Source organism: Anabrus simplex, chromosome 1, assembly GCF_040414725.1.
Source record: "Anabrus simplex isolate iqAnaSimp1 chromosome 1, ASM4041472v1, whole genome shotgun sequence".
Taxonomy (NCBI): domain Eukaryota; kingdom Metazoa; phylum Arthropoda; class Insecta; order Orthoptera; family Tettigoniidae; genus Anabrus; species Anabrus simplex.
In genome coordinates, this window is record NC_090265.1 from 870,020,014 (window position 1) to 870,044,708 (window position 24,695).

At 41.1% G+C, this 24,695-nt stretch overlaps 1 protein-coding gene across 1 annotated transcript in view; it reads left to right on the forward strand.

The window, feature by feature from the left end:
• The window catches only part of Mct1 (Monocarboxylate transporter 1), a 359,238-nt gene that overhangs the window by 290,871 nt on the left and 43,672 nt on the right, over nt 1-24,695 (forward strand). Inside the window, exon 5 of the mRNA XM_067136498.2 lies at nt 7,454-7,794. Coding sequence (XP_066992599.1) covers nt 7,454-7,794 — 341 coding nt within the window. The remainder of the gene's footprint in view (nt 1-7,453; nt 7,795-24,695) is intronic.

The following is a 24,695-nucleotide window of genomic DNA, read 5'->3' on the forward strand; positions in this document are numbered from 1 at the left end:
CTTCAAAGACATCCTCCAGGTTTATCTTGGAACTTCTTCTAACTTGTCTTGTTTTTCTGTCTAAAATCTTGATTGCACTATCTGAATTTCTGAGTCTGAACATATCTGAAGGCAGCTGTCTGAGAATAAGCATGCAACCCTAACTTTTCAAGAACCTGATACTTGGGAATATTCCCTTGGTTGTACGTTTGTTCCCACTGCCTTGAAAATTGATTTCCTTTCTCTTCCTCTGCCAATCCACACGCCTTTTAAAAACTTAACTACTACTAAATCTAGGAATTTACACACACACACACACACACACAGAGAGAGAGAGAGAGAGAGAGAGAGAGAGAGAGAGAGAGAGAGAGAGAGAGATCACTGAACTACTGTTACCGCCACAACACAAATTCCAATCAATTGTAATATTTACAAACACACCAAGGGTAACAAAATCCAAGGAATATATATATATATATAAAACAGAAGAACGTCACACGCACGGTACCAACTATTGAAACCCAACCTTTCTTTTACCAAATATTAATATTCCTTTGAGAAGTTGGGGTTTTGAAATCACGAATAAAGTTTGACAGCTATGGAGCCAACCATGACACCACAACCCCGTCTCAGATAAACGGAAAAATAAAATAGTTGCAATTACTCTAGTGTCATGTTCAAAGTGTCATTTACAAGAGGAAGGCTTAGGGAACAAATTAAGACAAGAATACAAAATTTGATTTTTTTCACCCAAAATCCGAAGTACATCTAGGCAACTATCCGCTATAAACACTAATCAGAGGGAAAAGATGGAAGGGGTCCGACACTTCGAAAACTGAAGATATCGGCCAACGAGTGGGGAACTCGATTCGGTCACCTGTTAATTGTAACAAGGACGTCACAGTCTCCTTCTCTAACCGAAACCTGTTAGGAAACGAGGAGTCCGAACAATCTTCAGATGGATTGCCCCTGTCTCTTTCTCTCTGTTCATCAAATCCTTTTTTACGATAAGATCACTTCACTCTGGATGCACGCAACGTGAGGTTATATCGCTCACTCACTTTTACATCGGATCACGACACTTTCAATGTACACATTTTACAACTTACTAGTGAGGTTATGTGGAGCAGTGGTATTCAAAGTGTGGTACGCGTACCACTCGGAGTCGTCTCAAGGGGTATGCAGGATTATCGTACTTCTAACTGTTTTCAGTCAGCAATTCAGAAATGAGTTGTGCCTGCTCATTTTCAATAAAATCTTGTTTCGATTTAGTGTTTCTTTTTCTTACCACTACACAGAGTCCCTTCTTCGAACTGTTCATTCTAAAACATGTGTCTGTACCTCCTATTCACTACGTATGTACAAATGATTACTTATGCTGCTTTGCACTTTTTTTTTGTTTCGAAATCCACTCATTCACTTCAACTTTTTCAGTAGCAGTTGTATAGTACAATAGTAATTGTTACATTAATAATTATACTCGTAGCCTACTTATATATAAAATACACAATTGTTATTATTGTGGAACAGGGTGGTGTAGCGGCTTAGCTGCTTGCCTGTCATCCTGGCGACCTTGGTTTGGTCCCTAGTGTTGCTGGCAGTAGTGGCGCTAAGAAGCTCGCTCCCGCCCCCCGCCGCAATAATTGAAAATGGGCCCCTCGTTTCCTGATAAGTAAAGTTACAAGTTTATTTCGTAGTACAAGGTTGTATATTATTACAATGAGCAACAATGACACAACGATAATAATAATAATAATAATAATAATAATAATAATAATAATAATAATTACATAATTTAGTTTTCAAATCCGAAGGAATTAAAATCATACACTTACATGGTACGAACACTAACACACACACACACACACACACAAGAAATGCATATTCGAATTATAGTAACGAAAACACGCTGAAAATATTGAAATAATCTCGCTCCTAGGACCAAATAATTTACAACTCAACCGTCCATCGTAGGCATACTTACGTATACCGACTGCCGAGAGTTATAAACAGGCTCGAAACTCCAGTATTTAGAGTTTAGATAAGGAGGATGTCTTTATTATCGCATATTCGCCCACTACTGGGTTCTCAGAATTGGCTTAATTACTTCAGAAGCCTTGTTGATTGTTGTGAGTGGCAACAAGGGATGGTTATTATTGGAACAGGTTGGGAAACCCACATTCTTTCAAAAATAACCCCCGTACTCCTATTGATGAAAGAAGCTCTGCTCTACGATGGCCTAAGTTTGGAATAGCCCTCTGTAATACAAATAATACTGTGTTGTGTGCTGTAGCTTTATCAATGTGTAAAACCATTCTTCAGCTACTGAATTAAGAAACAGTCATGGGCCCCTCACAAGCCATGATCCCTCCCGACTCGCGGGTTCTGAGAGGTCCTTATCGCCGCCACTAGTAGCAGTGGCGGCCGGTCAGTACGTGCTACCGGGCTCCAGCACGTAGCTTGGAACTGTAAGGAATATTATTTATGTACAGTACAATTATCCTGGTGCCTTTTCGTTGTTTTGAGTACGATATGAATTTGTGTTTTGTGAAAATCAAGACGACATCTGTCGAACACCTAGCGCCGTTCTCCCGGGGAACCTGGCTCGTGCTCATGTGAAGTGAGCCCTTGCCTGTAGCCTGAAGGAAGCAATACGCAGGCGCAGCCAAGCTTGCAACACTCCCCCTAGCCGGCGGAGTATACCGTAAACCGGGATCAACTTTCACTGATCCCGTTTATAGTTACTTCCTCTCCCGCAAGGGGGTAGAATTACTCGATGTCTCCTGCTACCCTTATGTTCACGGCCGACTTGATGCGTCGCTCTAGCTAGCTCCTTGGAGCGCAGCGAGGGATCCAGTCGGCCGTGCTTATGTTGAACGTGGTAAGCGAATCTGACACTAGAGAGTAGCATCGTCTGGGCTCGAAAGTAAAGCGTAAGTGGAGGCAATCTATCTCACACATGCTTATTAAAATATCCATCTACCTTTTGTGTCAAAAATAAGGAATTCGTAGGTGAGTCAAAGAATCTTTGACTGACCCTAAATGTTATCCCGCATTACAATGTCATTTACTCTGGTGAAATGAAATAGCGTATGGCTTTTAGTGCCGGAAGTATCCGAGGACATGTTCGATTCGCCAGATGCAGATCTTTTGATTTGACGCCTGTAGGCGACCTGCGAGTCGTGATGAGGATGAAATGATGATGAAGACAACACGTACACCCAATGATGGTTAAAATTCCAGACCCTGCCGGGAATCGAACCCGGGATCCCTGTGACCAAAGCCCAGCGCGCTAACCATTTAGCCATGGAGCCGGACATTTACTCTGGTAATAGGGGAGGTCTCAATGAATCAGTTGGCAGCTCTTTCAGTTGCTTTGTGCGGTTTTTAATCTCACGGTTATATTACTGGTGCGTGTTTTTTCTGTCATTGTGTTAGTGCTAAAGTTTATACGAAGATATATCAAATTATTTATCCACTGCAGTGTATATAAAGTGAAATTAAATTAGTGTTCTTAGTGGGGATCTATATTCCCACGATTCTATTTGCACTGATGTAAGTTGCGCCATTAGGTAGTAAAAACAATATTTCTCCAATGAATTATTTATCTCGTAGACAGTTGTCGAAGAATTCATCTGCTTCCAAATTAATGTTGTTTTTGTTTTTTCTGAGTTATAAATTGTAAGAAAAGTTGTATTATCATTATTATTATTATTATTACTACCAAGTTTGAAGTATGCGTTGTTCATCATGGCAATATGCAGATTTAAAACAGCGTATTTAGCTTGTTTCTTGTAGCACGTAGGACGATTTTTTCACGAGCCGCCACTGACTAGTAGCTGAGGTGGTCTTAAATCTCCGGCCACAAGTCCTTCATATCTCATTGCGTGCAGAGACCCTCAGCAAGCGGGATAAGCTCTGGAAGATTATTATTATTGTTATTATTATTATTATTATTATTATTATTATTATTATTATTATTATTATTATTATTATTATTTGGCATCTAGCAACAATCATTTGTTATTTCTGGTATAATCGCAGTATACTGTCTTGTACTTCGAGGGTACAAAGGTAAAACATTTGGATTTTGGATACCACTGATGTAGAGTACGTACGCTTTACAGACTCGGTTAGCTGCTTAACAGCTCGCTCACGACCGGTAGGCCTAAACTTTAACAGCGGTGAAACGTCAAAAATTTGAAAACCGGGCTTCATGTAACTGAAATTCAACTTAACCATAGTAAACTATCTAATTTACCAGGGTTAAGTCGTAACCGAGGTTGATGCACCCGGGCATAAGTATCACTGTCGAAGATTTCACAGCTGAAGAGAACGACCGTTTTAATGCAACACTCTAGTTAGCTCATCGTAGATCTAGTTGGCAGTGTCCAGATATTCGTAGTTCGAACTCATGCCGATAGATGGAGCAGTGCGCGTTAACACGGTGAACATGATGTATAATCACTTTGCCTAAAGAAACGTACTTTTCTTTAAAGCTTTCGTTGAATTTTTGTTGTAAATGGGAGGTAATCAGTTCTATCTGGTGGCAATTTAAACTTTTGAACCTTTCTAGTTTTCTCTATATCGCTGTGAAAAACAGACAGAAGTAGGGGATTTATATATAGGTAAGATTTTCTCATCAGGTTGAACGAACCCTGTTCTAGGCAACAATGCTAAGGAAACGTCTGAGGAGTCGGTAGATGCAGAATGGGTCTCGGCACATAAGTGGTCACGGCTAACAGCTCTGCACTCTGACCGGCGAACCGAGCAGTGGAGGGGTGGCCACGCCTCTACCGTGGCTCTACACCTCTGTATTCGGGAGACGGTACAGAACTCGATCTCACGACTGGCTCCAACCGTCGGCTGTCCTGAGAATGGTTTTGCGTGGTTTTCCATTCTCCTACACTAAGGGGAATGCCGGGACAGTTCCTAGTATAGGCCACGGCCGTCAACCCCCTCACCTTCACCGAGCATGTCCTTCACCGTAACACATCTCCCGGCCTGAGAGACAGCGTTGCCGTCTTGGAGGCTCGTCTCCTCCTTCAGGGGAGGAATGAAAATATTTTAGTAGTAGTAGTAGTGGTGGTGGTAGTAGTACGTCTGTGGCAGGACTACGAACCAGATTGTGGACGACCTGGACAGAAATCGAATTCATGATCACTAGCTACATTAAATTGGTTTCTTTGGATCAGTGGTAGTGTCGACCTCTAGATGGGAAGACACGAGTTGAAACCTGTCAGAGGTAGTCGCATTCTTGAAGGGCTCAAAAAAAGTCCATTTGGCACTCCATGTTGTACGGTGTTAGCATGTACACAGTTGTGAAAATTATTCGACTGAACAGTAATTTTGGAATATTTCCATTGTCGCATTACCTATTGATTGCCTGACAATAAAAAGAGCTTTTTGTATTCCAGTGAAGTTCTTTTACGTGTTAGTTGTTGTCTGTTTAAAGTAAATTATACAACACAATTTACAATTTACAAATGACAAATTGCATCAGTGACTATATTATAGTCAATGGACTCCTCTGTCAATACTAAATTCCAATGTTGATGATTTTTATTTTCTCTTTTGAGTGTAATAAGATAAAAATGGAATTACATGAAGTGGTTCTGTAACATTTCGCTTTGCCGGAGCGCTGGTATAATACACTGTGCTTTGTACTATTTACTATCCAAACTCTAGGAAACTGATGTTGTAGAATAATCAACAGACCAAACAGAAATACTTAATCTCAAGGTAATGTTTTAAAAAATAGGAATAATACAATATTTCACAAAGTTTAGCAAGTAGGATGAATATTTGACTGAAAGATAGGGAGTTCCATTGAACAAATTATAAAGACAACTGAGGGAAATAAAAACAAGAACTGAGGCAAATTAGATAATTTGGGTCTTCTCCTTTGAGTACAATAATTTTCACACTTCTGTAAAAGATCTATGGTGACACATTTCGTGTTTAACCAAAAAATTCCATTAAAACTCGGCCAAAGATCGCCCAACATTGATCGGTTTCTCCACCATATGGTACAATAAACCGGAACGTCGAAAAGGACACGCAGAAAACTTGAATATCGTCACAGTAAAATCCCCTCACACGGTAGCTGTTGCCATAAAATGATTATTATTATTATTATTCTTTACGATGAGGCCTGCTAGGAACCACATGTAAACTTTAATTCATCCTTCCTTGTTCCTTCATTATTGCACTATGCTTTATTCCTTTCTCCTCAGACCACTTTACACCGGGTTTTCTTTTCATTCTTCCTTGGAATCCTTTCATTCTTAAAACTGTCTTCTTAAAATCTCTCTTTCTATTCCTATCTTCTTATTGTATTTATTTCTAAATCCTTCTTGACATCTTGTATCCAGCTTGTTGCCGACTTTTTCTCCCAAGTGTACTTGAATATCTGTTTTCTCAATCTGTTATCATCTATAAATAGGTCCAAAAATTAGCAATCTCCTTTTCCTTATTGTTTCTCTTATATTTTCTATGTTCCTATATATTTCCCCATTAAATTTTTATTGCTCTGTTGTCTTCATTGGTCCTAAGATCTTCCTCGTGATTTTCCTTTTTAGTACTTCCAGTTTATCTACACTATAGTTCAAAACTAGACATTCTGTTGCGTAAAGACACTGTAGTTTCACCACTATATTATACTGCCTTATTTTCAGATTTTTAGATTAACTATTCTTGTAAAATTTCTTCGTGATGCCATACGTACTTTCCATCTTGTGTAAACTTTCTTCTACAGGAGATTTTTCTAAACCATTTTCTTGAATTATATTCTCAGTTATTTGAATTTCTTTACTTTCTCTATTCGACAATATCTGTCGTCAAAAATTGTGTATTATTATTATTATTATTATTATTATTATTATTATTATTATTATTAATATTATTATTATTATTATTATTCAGATGTAAGATTTTAGTTAAAGGAGAAGACAGAAAAATGACAATTACCTGTCAATTATTTTCCTTTCACTTTTTCTTTCCCTTTCCATCCAACTTTACGGCACTAACATTCCCCATCAATTTTTATCTCCCGACACACATACTTCGACTTGGCCATTGTTGTAGCAAGTACAAATGCATATCCCTTCTTTAGTCTATCCATAACAGATGTTAAATGTCCGACTCGTTGGCTGAATGGTCAGCGTACTGGCCTTCAGTTCAGAGGGTCCCGGGTTCGATTCCCGGCCGGAGCGGGGATTTTAACCTTTATTGATTAATTCCAATGGCCCGGGGGGGCTGGATGTTTGTGTTGTCCCGAACATCGCTGCAACTCACACACCACACATAATACTACCTTCCACCACAATAACACGCAGTTACCTATACATGGCAGATGACGCCCACCCTCATCGGAGGGTCTGCTTTTCAAGAGCTGTACTCTACTAGAAATAGCCACACGAAATTGTTATTACAGGTGTTAAATCCTAAATCTTATCGATGTTCTTGATTACAGGTATTGCCGTCAGGGACCTCCACCGTGGAAGCCACTCTCCCGCCTGAGAAATCCAACTTGCTGACGTCGAAGAAGGAGTCGTCTTCCGAACACAATCTGCAAAGTGTGGTGACGGCGAATGGGACGAAAATCCATCGACCACACAGCATCGGCCAATTGGCTGTACCGAGACCACAGTCTTCGGCACGGTTAGCTCTCAGCCAGCCCATTCTAATGTCAACTTCCGGCGACCACAAGACCTCATTCGATTCCCACAGTCTCCGGCGAAAATCTAGCGGCATCATGTACAGACGAGACATCTTCTACAGAGCAAGCCTCCACAACATTCCATACCATCACAAGTAAGTTACATATTCATCCCATTCATATTCTTCTTCTTCTTATTCTTCTTTTTCTTTTTCTTCTTCTTCTTCGCAAACTGTGGTGTGTTATGTGTGTGATTTCTGTTGCACATGAGGACTCGGTCCGGCTCTAAGGCTGATTGCCCTTCCTGTCACTACTCGTACGTGAAGGAATGTATTCAGTTCTTCTTCTTCTTCTTCTTCTTCCTTTTCTTCTTCTTAATCTGTTTACACTCCAGGGTCGGTTTTTCCCTCAGACTCAGCGAGGGATTCCACCTCTACTGCCTCAAGGGCAGTGTCCTGGAGCTTCAGACTCTGGATCTGGGATACAACTGGGGAGGATGACCAGTACCTCACCCAGGCGGCCTCACCTGCTATGCTGAACAGGGGCCTTGGCGGGGGATGGGAAGATTGGAAGGGATAGACAAGGAAGAGGGAAGGAAGCGGCCGTGGCCTTAACTTAGATACCATCCCGGCATTTGCCAGAAGGAGAAGTGGGAAACCATCGAAAACCACTTTCAGGATAGCTGAGGTGGGAATCGAATCCATCTCTACCCAGTTGACCTCCCGAGGTTGAGTGTACCCCGTTCCAGCCCTCGTACCACTTTTCAAATTTCGTGGCAAAGCCGGGAATCGAACCCGGGCCCCTGGGGGTGGCAGCTAATCACACTAACCACTACACCATAAGAGGCGGACACTCAGTTATTGCGCATTTATTTGGTGGTTGGCAGTGCAGTATGTTCATTTCAATCCAGTCATTCAACCAATGAACCACTCAATCAATCAATCCATCAGTTACCACTGATCTACATTTAGGGCTGTCGCCCAGGTGGCAGATTCCCTATTAGTTGTTTACCTAGCATTTCCTTAAATAATTTCAAATAAGTCAGAAATGTATCTAACTTCTCCCTAATTCCTCTTCCTTTGAACGAGTATTTTTCCAATTTTTTTCTCTTGAATTCCAAATTTGTTTTCATACTAGTGCGTAAGCCTGTCTTCAACAGTCAAATGTTAAATGTGATTGAAAATTCAAAATAAACATGTTTACTTATGAACAAAACTTGCAAAGGGTTGACAGTTAAAATTACCACTTTAAGAACTAACTGGTAGTTTTAAATGGACATGTGAATATATCTTATGAATAAAAGTTACAAGGAGCAAGAACAGAGGGGGAGACTTAGAAGAGAGAGAGGGAAAGTTATAACTATAGTGGAGAATAGGATGTGTGAATATTGAGGGGGTAATGAATAAATTAGGGAATAATAGAATAATTGAAACTGAGGCATTGATCCGCCCTGAAACCTTACACGCAGCAGAAACTCTTAACCTAGTTAGAACATGAGTACTTAGGAGATTAGAAATGGTGGAACGAAAGAAGAAGACACTGGGACCGCGCAGAACAGAGGACGGTCAGTTTAGAAGACGAGCGAACCAAGAACTGTATACCAAGATAGAGAAAATCCTGAGAAAGGGGCCAGGGGAAGTTAACACTGCAAATAATACAGTTTCTTATGAACAAGAGAACCAAAATACGCTAGATCCAAGAGGTAAAAAGAAATCTAGAAAAAATGGAAATACAGGAACCAGAGAGATACTATAGAGTGATTTTTAAATCAAACATTCAGGCTTGCACAGATTTTCAGGACAGAACTAGACCAAGAACAAAGTCATCCTGGACAAAAGACAGAAGAAAGTTACAAAGTATGGGAATGACAGAATATTGGACAAGGAGAAAGGCCAGAAGAAACGAAACTGATACAAATCAACGTGGTTCTCAGATGGCCAAACCGAAAGGAACAACAAAATAATAATTGAAACAGAACAGGTGTTATAGTATCTCCTTTTAAACCATATTGACTCTAGTAGCTGACGTGAGTTGTATTTTGACGTCCATGGATTTGCGTAGTCTTAAGAAAGTCATATACAGCTGCCCATGTCTAAACACTACAATGAAGAGATTTATCCGAGGTTTGTGTAAAGTTTGTCCCTGTGACATATTGATTGTGAGAGAGAAGGCTACATCTGAAGGAAAATGCCTCCTTTTAAGAACGAACGATGCATCGGGATGAACAGATGCTACATCTATTCCTAAAATTAAACATTTCTTCCTGAATCTAAGTCCATAAAAATTTCTGCATGAACGATATTTTTTGTCTAGCTTCAGTACAGTCAAGCTCGTTCTAATTCACAAACCACCTTTAGTATTTAGATCACGAAGAAGAATTACGACACATCCAGTTTGTTAAGTCTAACTTGTGAGGTGGCATACCTTAGGGATGAAGAGTGTTATAAAGTTCGACAGGATAATTTACTACTAATAAATAATGTTATTGCGTTTTACGTACCACTAACTACTTTTGACGGTTTTCGGGAACGTGAAGGTTCCGGAATGTTGTCTCGTACGAGTTCTTTTACGTGCCAGTAAATCTACCGACACGGGACTGACGTATCCGAGCACCTTCAAATACCAAAATACCACCGCACTGAGCCAGAATCGAACCTGCCATGTAGGGGTCAGAAAATCAGCAACGCAACCGTCTGAGCCACTCAACCCGGACTGATTGTGCATTGGCTTAGCAAATATTTTCCAAGCAGCTCCAGTTTCACTGACATACTTGGCATTAATATATTGTTTCATCTCGTCATGTTCACATATTTCTATATCGACACAGTCGTAGCTTTTTTAAGTATGCTTCTAACAGTTGTACAAAATTAAACATTTATATGGCAGTTTCATTTAAGCGTCATGACTGAGTGGTACGGGACTACCCGACGATTATGAACCTCGTTATTCCGAATCAAAACAGATTTGCTACCGATACGAATTTGGTAACCTGGGCAGCCATCAAGATTAAAAACTGTTTTGGTCTGAAAAAATTTGGTACAAATCATTTGTACACTTGCTATTTTTCACGCAGTAAGTTAGAATATAAGATATGCTTGCACATGAAATGATGTATTTTCTGTTTCGTCGGGAATTTCTGCCGAGACGAATCTGTCAACGTCTTCCTTGTTTCTCAGTTTTTATTAATAATCGTGTGGCCGTGAAGCCTCCACAGAGGCCTGGTGCTGGTCTTTCGAGTTGACACCGTATAGGCGACCTGCGCAGCTGTGAGGATGAGACCCTACCTAGGATGTATTCTAATGATAAAGACGCCACACACACACACACACACAGCCTCCGAGCCATCGGAATTAACCAATGAGATTAAAATCTCCAACTTGGCCGGGAGTCGAACCCGGGACCAACTAGACCAAAGGCCAGCACACTAACAATTTAGCCATGGAGCCGGAAATGTAAACTCGTGTATCATCCCGAAGTGTTGCAGCTCTTTGCAGGCACACCCCCAATGGAGGTGAGCTGCGTGTACCGATTCAACCACATACCAGCCCTCCTGCCAAACTTACATTTTTGGCAGTACCGGGAACTGAAGTCGGGCCCCGAAGATGGCAGCTAATAGTGCTAACCGTTACGCTACAGAGTCGGACAGTTTGCTTTTATTCGCAAGAATAGACGTATATGTGTGTGAGGAAGACCAAGCTTCCAGAATTCTATAACATGAATCTTCTCAATAACTTCACTAAATATTTCTCTTCTACAAATATCGTCCAAGACTGATTTTAACTTCAGATCAAAAACGCGGAATACTAAATCGGTCGGTGATCTATTTTCTGATTTTTCCCAAGATTGTTCGTAATCTCTCTCCCCCGTGGATTGTACGTCAATGAAATAAAGACTTTCCGAACAATAGCCATCGCATCTTGTTAATGCTGCTGCATATTGCGAGGACTACTGATGAAAAATGAATGCAAGGTCTGTCTGCAAGTAAACCGCATTGTTTCGCAGTTGGTTTTAAATGGTCCATCAAACTCTGATAACTCTCAACATACAACTGTCTCAGGTGTTCTCGAATCCAATATAAACGATTTCACAGTATTTTAATATGCGAATCGACCAAATATTGATGAGTTGATTTTTCCATGTTTAAAATGGGATGTAAACCATCTCGAATGGCTAGTCTGTGTCCGAAATATTGCAACTGAATTACTCTTTTCCTTTGATTACTATCATAAAGTGGTGTGTTCGCATGCCATCCAGAATCCCCTCATGGAGAAAAGTAGCAGATCACTCATCGAGTCACTTTATTATCTGCATCTTTGTTGTTGTGGAAAGTGAGGAGTCTGGTCGCAAATGCATAAGAAGATCTCTTTCAAATGGTGATTCGCCATCAACGTTTTGCAAAATAACAGCAACTTCGTTGCCTTGTGGCTCATTTTATCTCCTGGCATCATCAGTATCGTAACTTCTGATAGTCATAGTTACCATTAATACTGAAAGCCCACGTTTTCTGCTGCATTCTTTCTGTCCTACTTTATGTATCATCTGTTGAGCCTTAGCATGAATATTATTTTCAGATATAAGTTTTTTCGCAACTTCCGTACGCACAGTGTTCATAGCCAGTCTTTGCTGAGTTGTCTCTTCAAGATCTATGACGTAAATTTGGGTATATTTTGTGCCGTACCTCATAACCTCTATATCTTGCTTTTGTATTTTACAGATATTACATTATTTCGATATTATAGGTCAGTCTGTTATGGCTGCTTAGTATTATCTATGCCAGACTTGACGTGTAGTTCGTCCCGATTAGACAGGTGGCAGATGACAGGGGATTGCCAAAGCATTGCTTTCTAACTTACCTTGGATTCGAGTTATCTCTGGTCGTGTGACAATAATAAGTTTGGAGAAAAAGATGGAGATGTTGACCTGCGAGATTTCTTTCATCTCGTACAAATGGCACTATAAAAAATTTAAACGTTATTTTAAAGGGCTGTCTAAGTTTAGAGTTGTGAATATGACTACTTCAATCTCGAGGTATTTACCCTACTTATCCTATCTCAGTTTGCCATAGTTATGCTAACTTGTTTACTGAGAGATCCCTTGTTTAATTTCACTGTCTGTCCTTTCTTTTCATGTCTGCTTATGTGTACTCGTTCCTGCAATAGAGCGAAAGGTGGCACCGATCCGACCATATTGTGTGTGTGATGAGTTTGCTTGTTGTTTGCATTAGAGGACTTCTAATTCTCTGTATCTTCGACGTTTTGTCTCGATCTTATGTTCTGCGTTGTGGTTTAACGCTGATACCGTACGATTCATGTTGGCCTAGATGTGCGTTATGAATACGTGTCATGCGGCGTGCAAGTTATTTACGTAATGTGTTTAGACTGGGTGGGCCAGGCCTCTTTGCGGCGATCCAGGTTTCTGATCTGTGCTCCCAGGTCAAGCTCATGAGCCGTTGACTGAGTCATGTCATGCTGTTACGATTTTTGTCGAAACATTTCTTGCTATTATATTTTTATACCCTCTGCTTCACATGTTTGGTCTCTGAGTGTGTGTGGGTGTGAAAGTGGTTATCGGACCTGTGTTACTCTTCAGTATCTTATGGATGTTTATTTTTGTCATTATTCTTATTTGATCTTGCTATAGTTTCCGGCTTCCTCGCCCGATTTATGTGTTTATTTCGGGATTTTGCTCTCATTTTACTTGCTTTCTGACTCATTTTTATTTGTTTCTGTAACTATAGCTACTCCTTTCTTACCCTCTCGTATTCCATATTTGTTTACTTTTCTGCCAGTCTTGATTCACTGGCGTCTTTGATTTATGGGGATGTAATCTCTAGGGGATTGTCGGAAGCCATATTTTACTTTGTTATCTGGGGAGCTGTTAGATTTTATGGTGTGAAGGCTGTTACTTTCACCTCAAATTAGTGAATGGTCCCCTTTTAAGAAAGAAACACTTTGGATCAGATATAAAGAAAACAGACTGATAAGTGATTTTCACTGTGGTTGGAGTATCGTTACGCATTATGTATGCGAGTATTTGACTCCCTGTATCCCCATTAATTTATGTTTATGCTAATATTCAGACCGTTTCCCTTTGCTTTTATGTTAATAAAATTAATTCATTTAACTTGACCTCTGCTCTACGTTATTTTCTCGCTGTTTTGGGGGACATGCCTTTTACACTTTTTTCATGAGTCTAAGAGGCCCGGATTCGCCTCCTGGCAGATCTTAGCCAGTTTCGACCGATCCAAAAAAAAGGAGGTAGTATAATTTTCCTGAACCTCCCTCTACCTGGTGTAATATGCAAACACTGTGATGTGTTTTACCATGAACTGAAAAATCAATACGGATTATTACCCTTTGGTATTGATATATTGTCCTCTAAGCAAAGCAAAGGAAGGCGGGCTGTTGTATAATCGGATATTTTCCATGGAGTTTTGACATTTTGTGAATATCGCTTTCTATATGCGAACACGAGAGCAGACAGTAGGATCTGGTTCAGTCCTATATCAGTCATCATCATCGATTCTCTGGCTATCAGCAGCTTTTCGCGTGCATTTTCGAAGACGGTCTGTCTTCTGCCATCCTTTTAGTCTTCCAGTAAGTTTTATAAAATTATACTTTGCCCCTTCGTCCAGGCTCATTAAGGAAGAGTTATTTATTAGATACCTACGCATATAGCCCGAAAAATCAATTCAATGACTTGTTTCTGTCGCAGGTTCGATGACTATGCCATTTCTTCACCTATGTTTCTTTGGTGGGAGTGTATTCAAACTGAAGTCTGCACAGTTTTTACCGTATAATTTGAAAAAAAATTCTTTTAATGCTAATATTTCGCAATAATTTCATCCAGGCGTATGGTCATGGTTTTATATGCATATACAACAAAATCTTCACAGAAATCGTGGCTAAATTAATTTTCACACTGTCCATCAGCTGGCACCTATTTCTTGATCTCAACCTTCTTCATGCAACTTTTCCTTCCAGTGGCTGTGTTAGTAAATATTTCCTTCGTAAACTGTGACCTAACCAATTCTTCTTTTTCTTTTGAATGGTTTTCAGTATTGTCGTCGTTTTTTTACCTACTCCTTCCAATAATACTGCGTACCTTAATTTGTCTTGCCAGTTAGTCTTCTCCATTTTTCACCATACCTGCATTTCAAAAGATTTCAATCTTCTTTCTTCCTCCCTTCTCAAAGTCCAAGCCTCGGACCCATAATTTTGAGGAAGGCAATGACAAACTACTTCATTCTTTCCTCATACGTCTCAATTTAGCGCCGCTGTTGGCTTTCCTGGTTTCGCTACAACTGCATAAAACTGGTGGTGCTATTTGTGGATCTAACCAGCCTCCGGGCTGATGACCTAGACATATTAATATTGCTACTTTTCCTAAAATGACGACCTCATTTCATTTAATAAGAGACATTGACGATTGTCTTTCGTCAGTTATCGCTAACTTAATGTAACCGACATTTTTTCTTCTACTCCTACACGTTCTCTCGTCTTGGTATTCATCTTTTCTTCAGACTGTCTGAGACACAGACGGAAGACAATGAAAGGAACTCGCGGACATTCGGTAGTACTCAGAAAATTTTTCAGTATATTTACTAAACTTGTGACGCATCACAGCAAATGTGCCTCTTCGATTCCTAATATTGGTTGTACCCATCATTTCCTTTGATGCAATCGTCGACAGCGAACCATTGTAATACGTAAAATTACCGCAAGTTTATTGTAGTCATTTTTAATAAATTGTTGATTTAAACATTAATATCTATATCATTACACTTTATATTACAATTGTGTTGTTTATTTTCTATTATTATTTATTCGCTGAGGCCATCGACGACCACATTAAGTCTTATTACATTTGGCAGCGAACTTTGCTCTCTTTCGAGCCCGGAATTCCCTCATTCTTTCTAAGTGGGCTTGTGTGTGTTTCTCTGTCCAAAGGACGCAGTGTCTTCTTTTCGGTTGTTCGTCTCGGTTTAGCCCGTCCGTCACTATCTTTTTTCGAAAAAGATCTCTGTCAAAGGCGTCTTCCGTTTTGATCTGAAGCTCTTGGAAGTCCTCTTTGGTGTTTCTAAATCAAGGCATAGTGGTTTTAAGTTTTGAAAATCAAATAGGTTAAAGATCTGTTTGGTCAGCCCGTTTCCGTCCATTCGTTCGACGTGACCGTGGATCGTGTCTGTAATTTTCTGTTTTGTAACAGACTTTCTAATTTATTTATTTATTTATTTATTTATTTATTTATTTATTTATTTATTTATGGTTCCCAGTTCCCAGCACATCAGCACATAACTGCTAGTGTAGCCGGACTAGAGCAGACAGGAGCAGTAAAATACTGCTTTCATCCGCGATAATTTTATAGCAAATGTAGCCATCCGTTCGCAAGACAAATTAGGGCAATAACACACCGCTTAAAACAGCAGAAAATTACAGCTAGCTGAGCCGTGGTCTTATGCAAATAGATGGTGCTAATATTGCTACGTGCAACAAAATGGCAGTCTCACCTCGCTGATAAAGAACCAAGAATGCTAAATTCCTCCTCACCCGAATAATATCTCCGTCATGGACGTGCGTACAACGAAGCATCCACGATCAAAATTTGTTAAACGTCAGTACCAAAACTCAGCTCTAGGAATTCTATCTCGTACTTATAGATCGTGAAGACGATTCATTCAATTCACTGGAATATAATACTTTCTTACTAAATAGTTCAAGTACGATTGTCATCAATGTATTGTTCTTTTAACTAAAATATAATGCCAATTTCAGCCTTAGAAAATTTCCCTATTTCTGTGGAAATCAAGTGAAGTCAGAATGAACATAGTTCGAATTCAAGCCCATAGATTTAGCTGTGCACGTCGTTATGGCGAATATAAGACAATCACTTCACTCAGAGAAACGTTTTTCCTTCAAAATGTACAAAAGCTGTGGTGGTCGTGAGATTTTTTTTTCTTGTAAAGGAGAGATAATAACCTACAACTGGTACAATATAAACTATTTAAACTTTCTCGTGTTCTCAATATCACTGTGAAAGTTTGAAGGAATATGGATTTTATATAGATAGATAGAGATTATATTTACTAATGAAGAGGTGTGTATTGTGATGAACACTCATCCTTGAGCTCAGCCGACAATTGAACCTGGAACCCTTTAAACCAGGACCTCCCAAACGCCCAAAATCTCACGCGTGCAAACCGAGGCACAGAGGTTCTGTGCACCGTGCATCGGTCCGACTCGAGGCGACTCGCCTGAGCTCAACTCAACTCTCCTTGGTTGGAAGAGCACTGCAGAGGAAGTGGGGAAGGGGGAGATAAGCGGAGCGAGGGAGACAGGTGTAGGGGAAGAGAGAGCGCTATTGCTTAAACTCCAGGAGTGGGCATCTGCACTCTGATCAACCTAGCGAAGTCGTCTTTTGGACCTTGCGCCGCGCAATACAACAGTGCATGTACCCTGAAAGGCCCTACTTTAAACTGAAGACCGCACTGCTAACCATTCAGCCAAGACGCTGGTATATCTCATAACCGTATATACAAGTATGACGGAAAATGTAGGGACAACCGTTATAAAAGTGTAACTTGAACCTTGTAAACATTGTATTTCTATTTTTCAGTCATTTTCATCAACTACAGTCGCTCGGTTGATGAACACAGAGGTGGCTTGTGTGTATTAGTGTGTTTGGATATTCCCACCCCCATTAGCAGTATGTCATGCAGAGTAATTGGAAGTGCGTTATTCCACACAAAACTCATTTCACACAAATCCTGTTGATATTCATTAACTTGAAAAATGCAGTGATACGGTTATTTTAAAAGTCGCACTAAAGCTACATTATAAATGTTAAAATATTATACTCCTATTAATTCTTCATACAGCATGCATATTTACAGAGGTTGTCATATAATGGCATAGTCACTAGATGTCACTGAGTCTGGAGAATGAATGAAATGAAAATCCACAGCCTGTTTTCAGTCATTGGACCGGGTCAGGAATGGAATGAATGGAGCCCTCATCTAGCGACGAGTATAGGAATTGTGCCGGCTGCCGAAGCCTGTCGCACTACTCTGGGGCAATGATTAATGAACGACAGATGGAATGAAATGACATTGGAGACTGTTGCTGGAATGAATTATAGTAGTATAATTGGATGGTTCGGCCGCCACCGCCACCTCCGGCTCTCGGGAGAGGCCTCCACCTCCCGCGGGAAATTTGAATTTTGGCGGGAAATTTGAATTTTGGCGGGAGATTTGAATTTGTAAACAAAGCCACGTGCTTTTTGACAGCTGTCATCGACAACAACGCATCGCTAACCTCAGTACTGCCATCTTGACGGGCCTAAACCTCACTAGTGCCAACTTAACCTCACTAGCGTGAGGTAAACAAAGCCATGTGTTTTTTGACAGCCACGTGCTTTTTGACAGATTTGTAAACAAAGCCACGTGCTTTTTGACAGACAACAACGCATCGCAAACCTCAGTACTGCTATCTTGATGGACCTAAACCTTAGTGGTACCAACTTAACCTCACTAGCGCGAGGTAAACAAAGCCACGTGCTTTTTGACAGCCACGTGCTGTTTTGACAGCTGTCATCCGCCATCTTTAAACCACAAAGCACTGTGCTGCCCTCTATATCGCAGTAGCTGCAAAATTCGTCACCTGTCATCGACAGTGCTGCCATCTTGACGGGTCTAAACCTTAGTGCTACCAACTTAACCTAACTAGCGCGAGGTAAACAAAGCCACGTGCAGCTGTCATCTGCCATCTTTAATCCAGAGAGCATCGTGCAGCCCTCTTTAGCTACTTACCTTTGAAATGTAGTACGTCATCCGCCATCTTGCATCGCAAACCTCAGTGCTGCACTCTATGTAGTGGTGGCAAATTCCACATGCTCTTGTTTGGAAACAAAGCCACGTGCAGCTGTCATCCGCCATCTTTGAGCACCGTGCTGCCCTCTTTAGCTACTTACCTTTGAAATGTAGTACGTCATCCGCTATCTTGCATCGCAAACCTCAGTGCTGCACTCTATGTAGTGGCGGCAAATTCCACGTGCTCTTGTTTGGAAACAAAGCTACGTGCAGCTGTCATCCGCCATCTTTGAGCACCGTGCTGCCCTCTTTAGCTACTTACCTTTGAAATGTGGTACGTCACAGCTGTCATCCGCCATCTTGCATCGCAAACCTCAGTGCTGCCCGGTGGCGGCAAATTCCACGTGCTCTTGTTTGGAAACAAACCTATGCGCTTTTTTGTCAGCTATCATCCGCCATCTTTAATCTAGAGAGCACCGTGCTGCCCTCTATGTGGTGGTGGTAAATTCTACACGCTTTACAAACCCATGTGCTTTTCTGACAGCTGTCAACCGCCAGAGAGCACCGTGCTGCCCTCTTTATGCCGGTGGCAAATTCTACATGCTTTTTGACAGCTGTCACCCGCAAGAGAGCACCGTGCTGCCATCTTTAGCTAGATACCTGTGGTGGCGGTAAATTCCACGTGCTCTTGTTTAGTAAACAAAGCTACGTGCTTTTTTGACAGCTGTCATCCGCTATCTTTAATCAATAGAGCACTGTGCTGCGGGTAATTTCATCAGCTGTCATCCGCCATCTTTAATCTACACAACACCATGCTGCTCTCTGTAGTAGCGGGCAATTTGAAAAGTTCTGTTAGCTATCATCCGCCATCTTTAATCAAGAGAGCACCGTGCTGCCATCTATGTGGTGGCGGCAAATTCCACGTGCTCTTGTTTAGTAAACAAAGCCACGTGCAGCTGTCATCCGCCATCTTTGAGCACCGTGCTGCGGGCAATTTCGTCAGCTGTCATCCGCCATCTTTAATCTACAGAACACCGTGCTGCCCTCTGTAGTAGCGGGAAATTTGAAAAGTTCTGTTAGCTATCATCCGCCATCTTCGAGCGCCGTGCTGCCCTCTATGTGGTGGCGGCAAATTCCACGTGCTTTACAAACTCACGTGCTTTTTTTGACAGCTACCATCCGCCCTGCTCTCTGTAGTAGCGGGTAATTTGAAAAGTTCTGTTAGCTGTCATCCGCCATCTTTGAGCGCCGAGCTGCCCGGTGGCGGTAAATTCCACGTGCTTTACAAACTCACGCGCAGCTGTCATCCACCATCTTACATCGCAAACCTCAGTGCTACACTCTATGTGGTGGCGGATAATTTAAAAAAGAAAAATTCTACATCAGTCCTCTCTCGACGCTAATTGCACAAGATGGTGGCTATACATGACTCCTTAAAGGTGCTTATGCGAGATGATCGCTATACATAGACGCCCTTGGGATGCTTGCGCAAGATGGCGGTTATACATGGCTCCTTATGAGGGATGCTTGCGCGAGATGGTGGTTGCTCTTATGAGGCGGCTTAAGGATCCTTGGCTAGAGCCTCCCTAAGGATGCTTGCGCAAGATGGCGCATGCAAGATGGTGGCTATACATAGCTCCTTATGAGACAGCCAGTACAACATGTGATCAGAACATTGATTGATGTGTTCAGAACACAAAATAAGTAGAATCGAACACTGTACTCGATACAACATGTGATTAAAACATTGTTTGGTGTGTTCAGAACACTAATCGAACGCTGTACAACATGTTAGGGGATACCTTTGTTTAGATTGAAACATAACAAGACTAGAATTGAACACTGCACATTGATTGATGTGTTCAGAACACAAAATAAGTAGAATCGAACACTGTACTCGATACAACATGTGATTAAAACATTGTTTGGTGTGTTCAGATCACTAAACAAGTAGAATCGAACGCTGTACAACATGTTAGGGGATACCTTTGTTTAGATTGAAACATAACAAGACTAGAATTGAACACTGCACTCGATGTCGTTACATGTGATCAGAACAATGATTGATGTGTTCAGATCACTAAACAAGTAGAATCGAACGCTGTACAACATGTTAGGGGATACCTTTGTTTAGATTGAAGCATAGCAAGCCTAGAATCGAACACTGTAAGAACATTGTTTGATGTGTTCAGTACAACTTCAATGATTTACCTAGTGTAAAACACACACACTGTGCACATATCGCATAGCTATCTCGCCTATCACGAAAATCAAAAAAAAAAACACACTGTGCACATATCGCATAGCTAACACTTCAAATGATTTGCTTAGTACGAAAATTAAAAAAATCTATACCGCGTAGCTAACTCGTTCATCGCACTGCTATTTGATGTGTTCAGTACAACTTCAATGATTTACCTAGTGTAAAACACACACACTGTGCACATATCGCATAGCTATCTCGCCTATCACGAAAATCAAAAAAAAACACTGTGCACATATCGCATAGCTAACACTTCAAATGATTTGCTTAGTACGAAAATTAAACAAAACCTATACCGCGTAGCTAACTCGTTCATCGCACTGCTATTTGATGTGTTCAGTACAACTTCAATGATTTACCTAGTGTAAAACACACACACTGTGCACATATCGCATAGCTATCTCGCCTATCACGAAAATCAAAAAAAAACACTGTGCACATATCGCATAGCTAACACTTCAAATGATTTGCTTAGTACGAAAATTAAAAAAAATCTATACCGCGTAGCTAACTCGTTCATCGCACTGCTATTTGATGTGTTCAGTACAACTTCAATGATTTACCTAGTGTAAAACACACACACTGTGCACATATCGCATAGCTATCTCGCCTATCACGAAAATCAAAAAAAACACTGTGCACATATCGCATAGCTAACACTTCAAATGATTTGCTTAGTACGAAAATTAAAAAAAATCTATACCGCGTAGCTAACTCGTTCATCGCACTGCTATTTGATGTGTTCAGTACAACTTCAATGATTTACCTAGTGTAAAACACACACACTGTGCACATATCGCATAGCTATCTCGCCTATCACGAAAATAAAAAAAAACACACTGTGCACATATCGCATAGCTAACACTTCAAATGATTTGCTTAGTACGAAAAGTAAAAAAAAAATCTATACCGCGTAGCTAACTCGTTCATCGCACTGCTATTTGATGTGTTCAGTACAACTTCAATGATTTACCTAGTGTAAAACACACACACTGTGCACATATCGCATAGCTATCTCGCCTATCACGAAAATAAAAAAAAACACACTGTGCACATATCGCATAGCTAACACTTCAAATGATTTGCTTAGTACGAAAATTTAAAAAAATCTATACCGCGTAGCTAACTCGTTCATCGCACTGCTATTTGATGTGTTCAGTACAACTTCAATGATTTACCTAGTGTAAAACACACACACTGTGCACATATCGCATAGCTATCTCGCCTATCACGAAAATCAAAAAAAAAAAAAAAAAAACACTGTGCACATATCGCATAGCTAACATTTCAAATGATTTGCTTAGTACGAAAATTTAAAAAAAATCTATACCGCGTAGCTAACTCGTTCATCGCACTGCTCAGACGCTTAGTAATGGTGAATACACTCATACGAAAATCAAGAAAGCACACTGCGTAGCCAACTCGCTCGGCTCACTCGCTTAGTAATTGCAACACTCACGTATAAGAATGTTCTGTGATACATGTTTTTTTAAGGGGGGGGGGGTGAAAGATCATAAATTATATGTACACATGTTGTCTCCTCCAAGTTGTAAGATGAAATAGACGCAGTACTGCGAGTATCCGCTCTAGCTGGCGAACGGAAGTAGCATGATATCTCAGCAAAAAATAATACGCGTGAGCTTGCAAGTCAGACACAATGATGGATACCGCGATTCAAATCCTAGCAACTTATGCCGTCGGGAAGGGCATCTAGCTAGATCATGTAATGACGATCGCGCAGGCCCCTCGCCTAGCATTTGCAGCTTCCAGTTCGAACCCGCTATCTCCCGAAGTAGTGTGAATGATTGAAGAGTGTTGAGGGTGATTCATTCGTCGGATGGAGGCGTTAAGCTGGCTTCTTCGGTAGGAGAAGGCTATGTCGGGACATCGATTTAAAAATCCTAGTCAGGAGGGGTACGCGATTCAAATCCTAGCAACTTATACCGTCGGGAAGGGCATCCGGCTAGATCATGTAATGACGATCACGCAGGTCCCTCGCCTAGCATTTGCAGCTTCCAGTTCGAACCCGCTATCTTCCGAAGTAGCGAGAATGATTGAAGAGTGTTGAGGGTGATTCATTCGTCGGATGGAGGCGTTAAGCTGGCTTCTTCGGTAGGAGAAGGCTATGTCGGGACATCGATTTAAAAATCCTAGTCAGGAAGGGTACGCGATTCAAATCCTAGCAACTTATACCGTCGGGAAGGGCATCCGGCTAGATCATGTAATGACGATCGCGCAGGCCCCTCGCCTAGCATTTGCAGCTTCCAGTTCGAACCCGCTATCTCCCGAAGTAGCGAGAATGATTGAAGAGTGTTTGAGGGTGATTCATTTGTTGGATGGAGGTGTTAAGCTGGCTTCTTCAGCAGGAGTAGGCTATGTGTCGGTACCGGGATATCTAGTTATAAAACCCGCTACAACAAATTTATCACGTATACTGCGATTTAAAATCCTAGTCAGGAAGGGCGTCCAGCAGTAAAACAATAGTTCGTGATTTTAAATCTAAGAAGTGCATCTAGCAGTAAAACCCCCGATTCTCGACAGATTCTTAATCCGAGTTCTTTGACGTCAGGAAGGGCAACTAGTTGAAAACAATTATCGAACACGCATCGTGAAGGCAAGAGTGTGCAGCGATATGCTTTTTTAGACTTGCAGATTACGAAAAGAAACATAACAAGACTTGAGTCTTAATACAAAAAATCTTGCGATTTAAAATCTTAGTCAGGAAGGGCATCCAACAGTAAAACAATAGTTCGTGATTTAAAATCTAGCAGTAAAACCCCCGATTCTCGACAGATTCTTAATCCGAGTTCTTTGACGTCAGGAAGGGCAACCGGTTGAAAACAATAGCGTATGATGTAAGAGCTTAGATACTACCAGTTTTGCGTCAGGAAGGATAACTAGTCTTAAAACAAAACAGATTCTTAATCTGAGTTGTCAGGAAGGGCAACCGGTTGAAAACTATAGTGTAATAATGTTATTTGTTTTACGTCCCACTAACTACTTTTAAGGTCTTCAGAGACGCCGAGGTACCGGAATTTAGTCCCGCAGGAGTTCTTTAACGTGCCAGTAAATCTACCGACACGGGGGCTGTCGTATTTGAGCACCTTCAAATACCACCGGACTGAGCCAGGATCGAACCTACCAAGTTGGGGTTAGAAGGCCAGCGCCTTAACCGTCTGAGCCACCTATAGTGTAATAATGTTATTTGTTTTACGTCCCACTAACTACTTTTAAGGTCTTCGGAGACGCCGAGGTACCGGAATTTAGTCCCGCAGGAGTTCTTTAACGTGCCAGTAAATCTACCGACACGGGGCTGTCGTATTTGAGCACCTTCAAATACCACCGGACTGAGCCAGGATCGAACCTACCAAGTTGGGGTTAGAAGGCCAGCGCCTTAACCGTCTGAGCCACTCAGCCCGGCAAACTATAGTGTAAGAGGTTAGATACTGCTAGTTTTGCATCAGGAAGGACAACTCAACACATTCATGTGATTTAAACACATTTTTATTCCCAAGAGAATCGAACCCGAGACTACTGGGTGAGAGGCATGCATACTGTAGGCTATGGGTTTGTTCTACAGTCCTCGAAGTATCGGCACAGTCATTCTGAGCGAGTTGTGTGGAATGCATGTGTTAGCTGAAATTGTACACGTATCTTCCGGCTCAACCTTGAGCGAGGACACTGATAAGCGACTTGTAACTCGCGAACGTCTTCTTAGCTGAGTCCCATGTAAGCTCTTAAAACACAGTACTAATTAAGGCTGTAAAATATTCTGAAATAGTACTCCTCAGTGGTGTAGTAGTTAGCTGCTACCCTCGGAGGTCCGAGTTCGATTCCCGGCTCTGCCACGGAATGTGTAGCATTTAGCCTATGAAAGTTCCTAACGTAAACTATCATGATTGTACGGAGAGGTTAAAACACACACAGTGCCTACTCCTATCGAAAGAACCTGCACGGTACCGGCATGTAGGCTTCTCCTGGTGAAG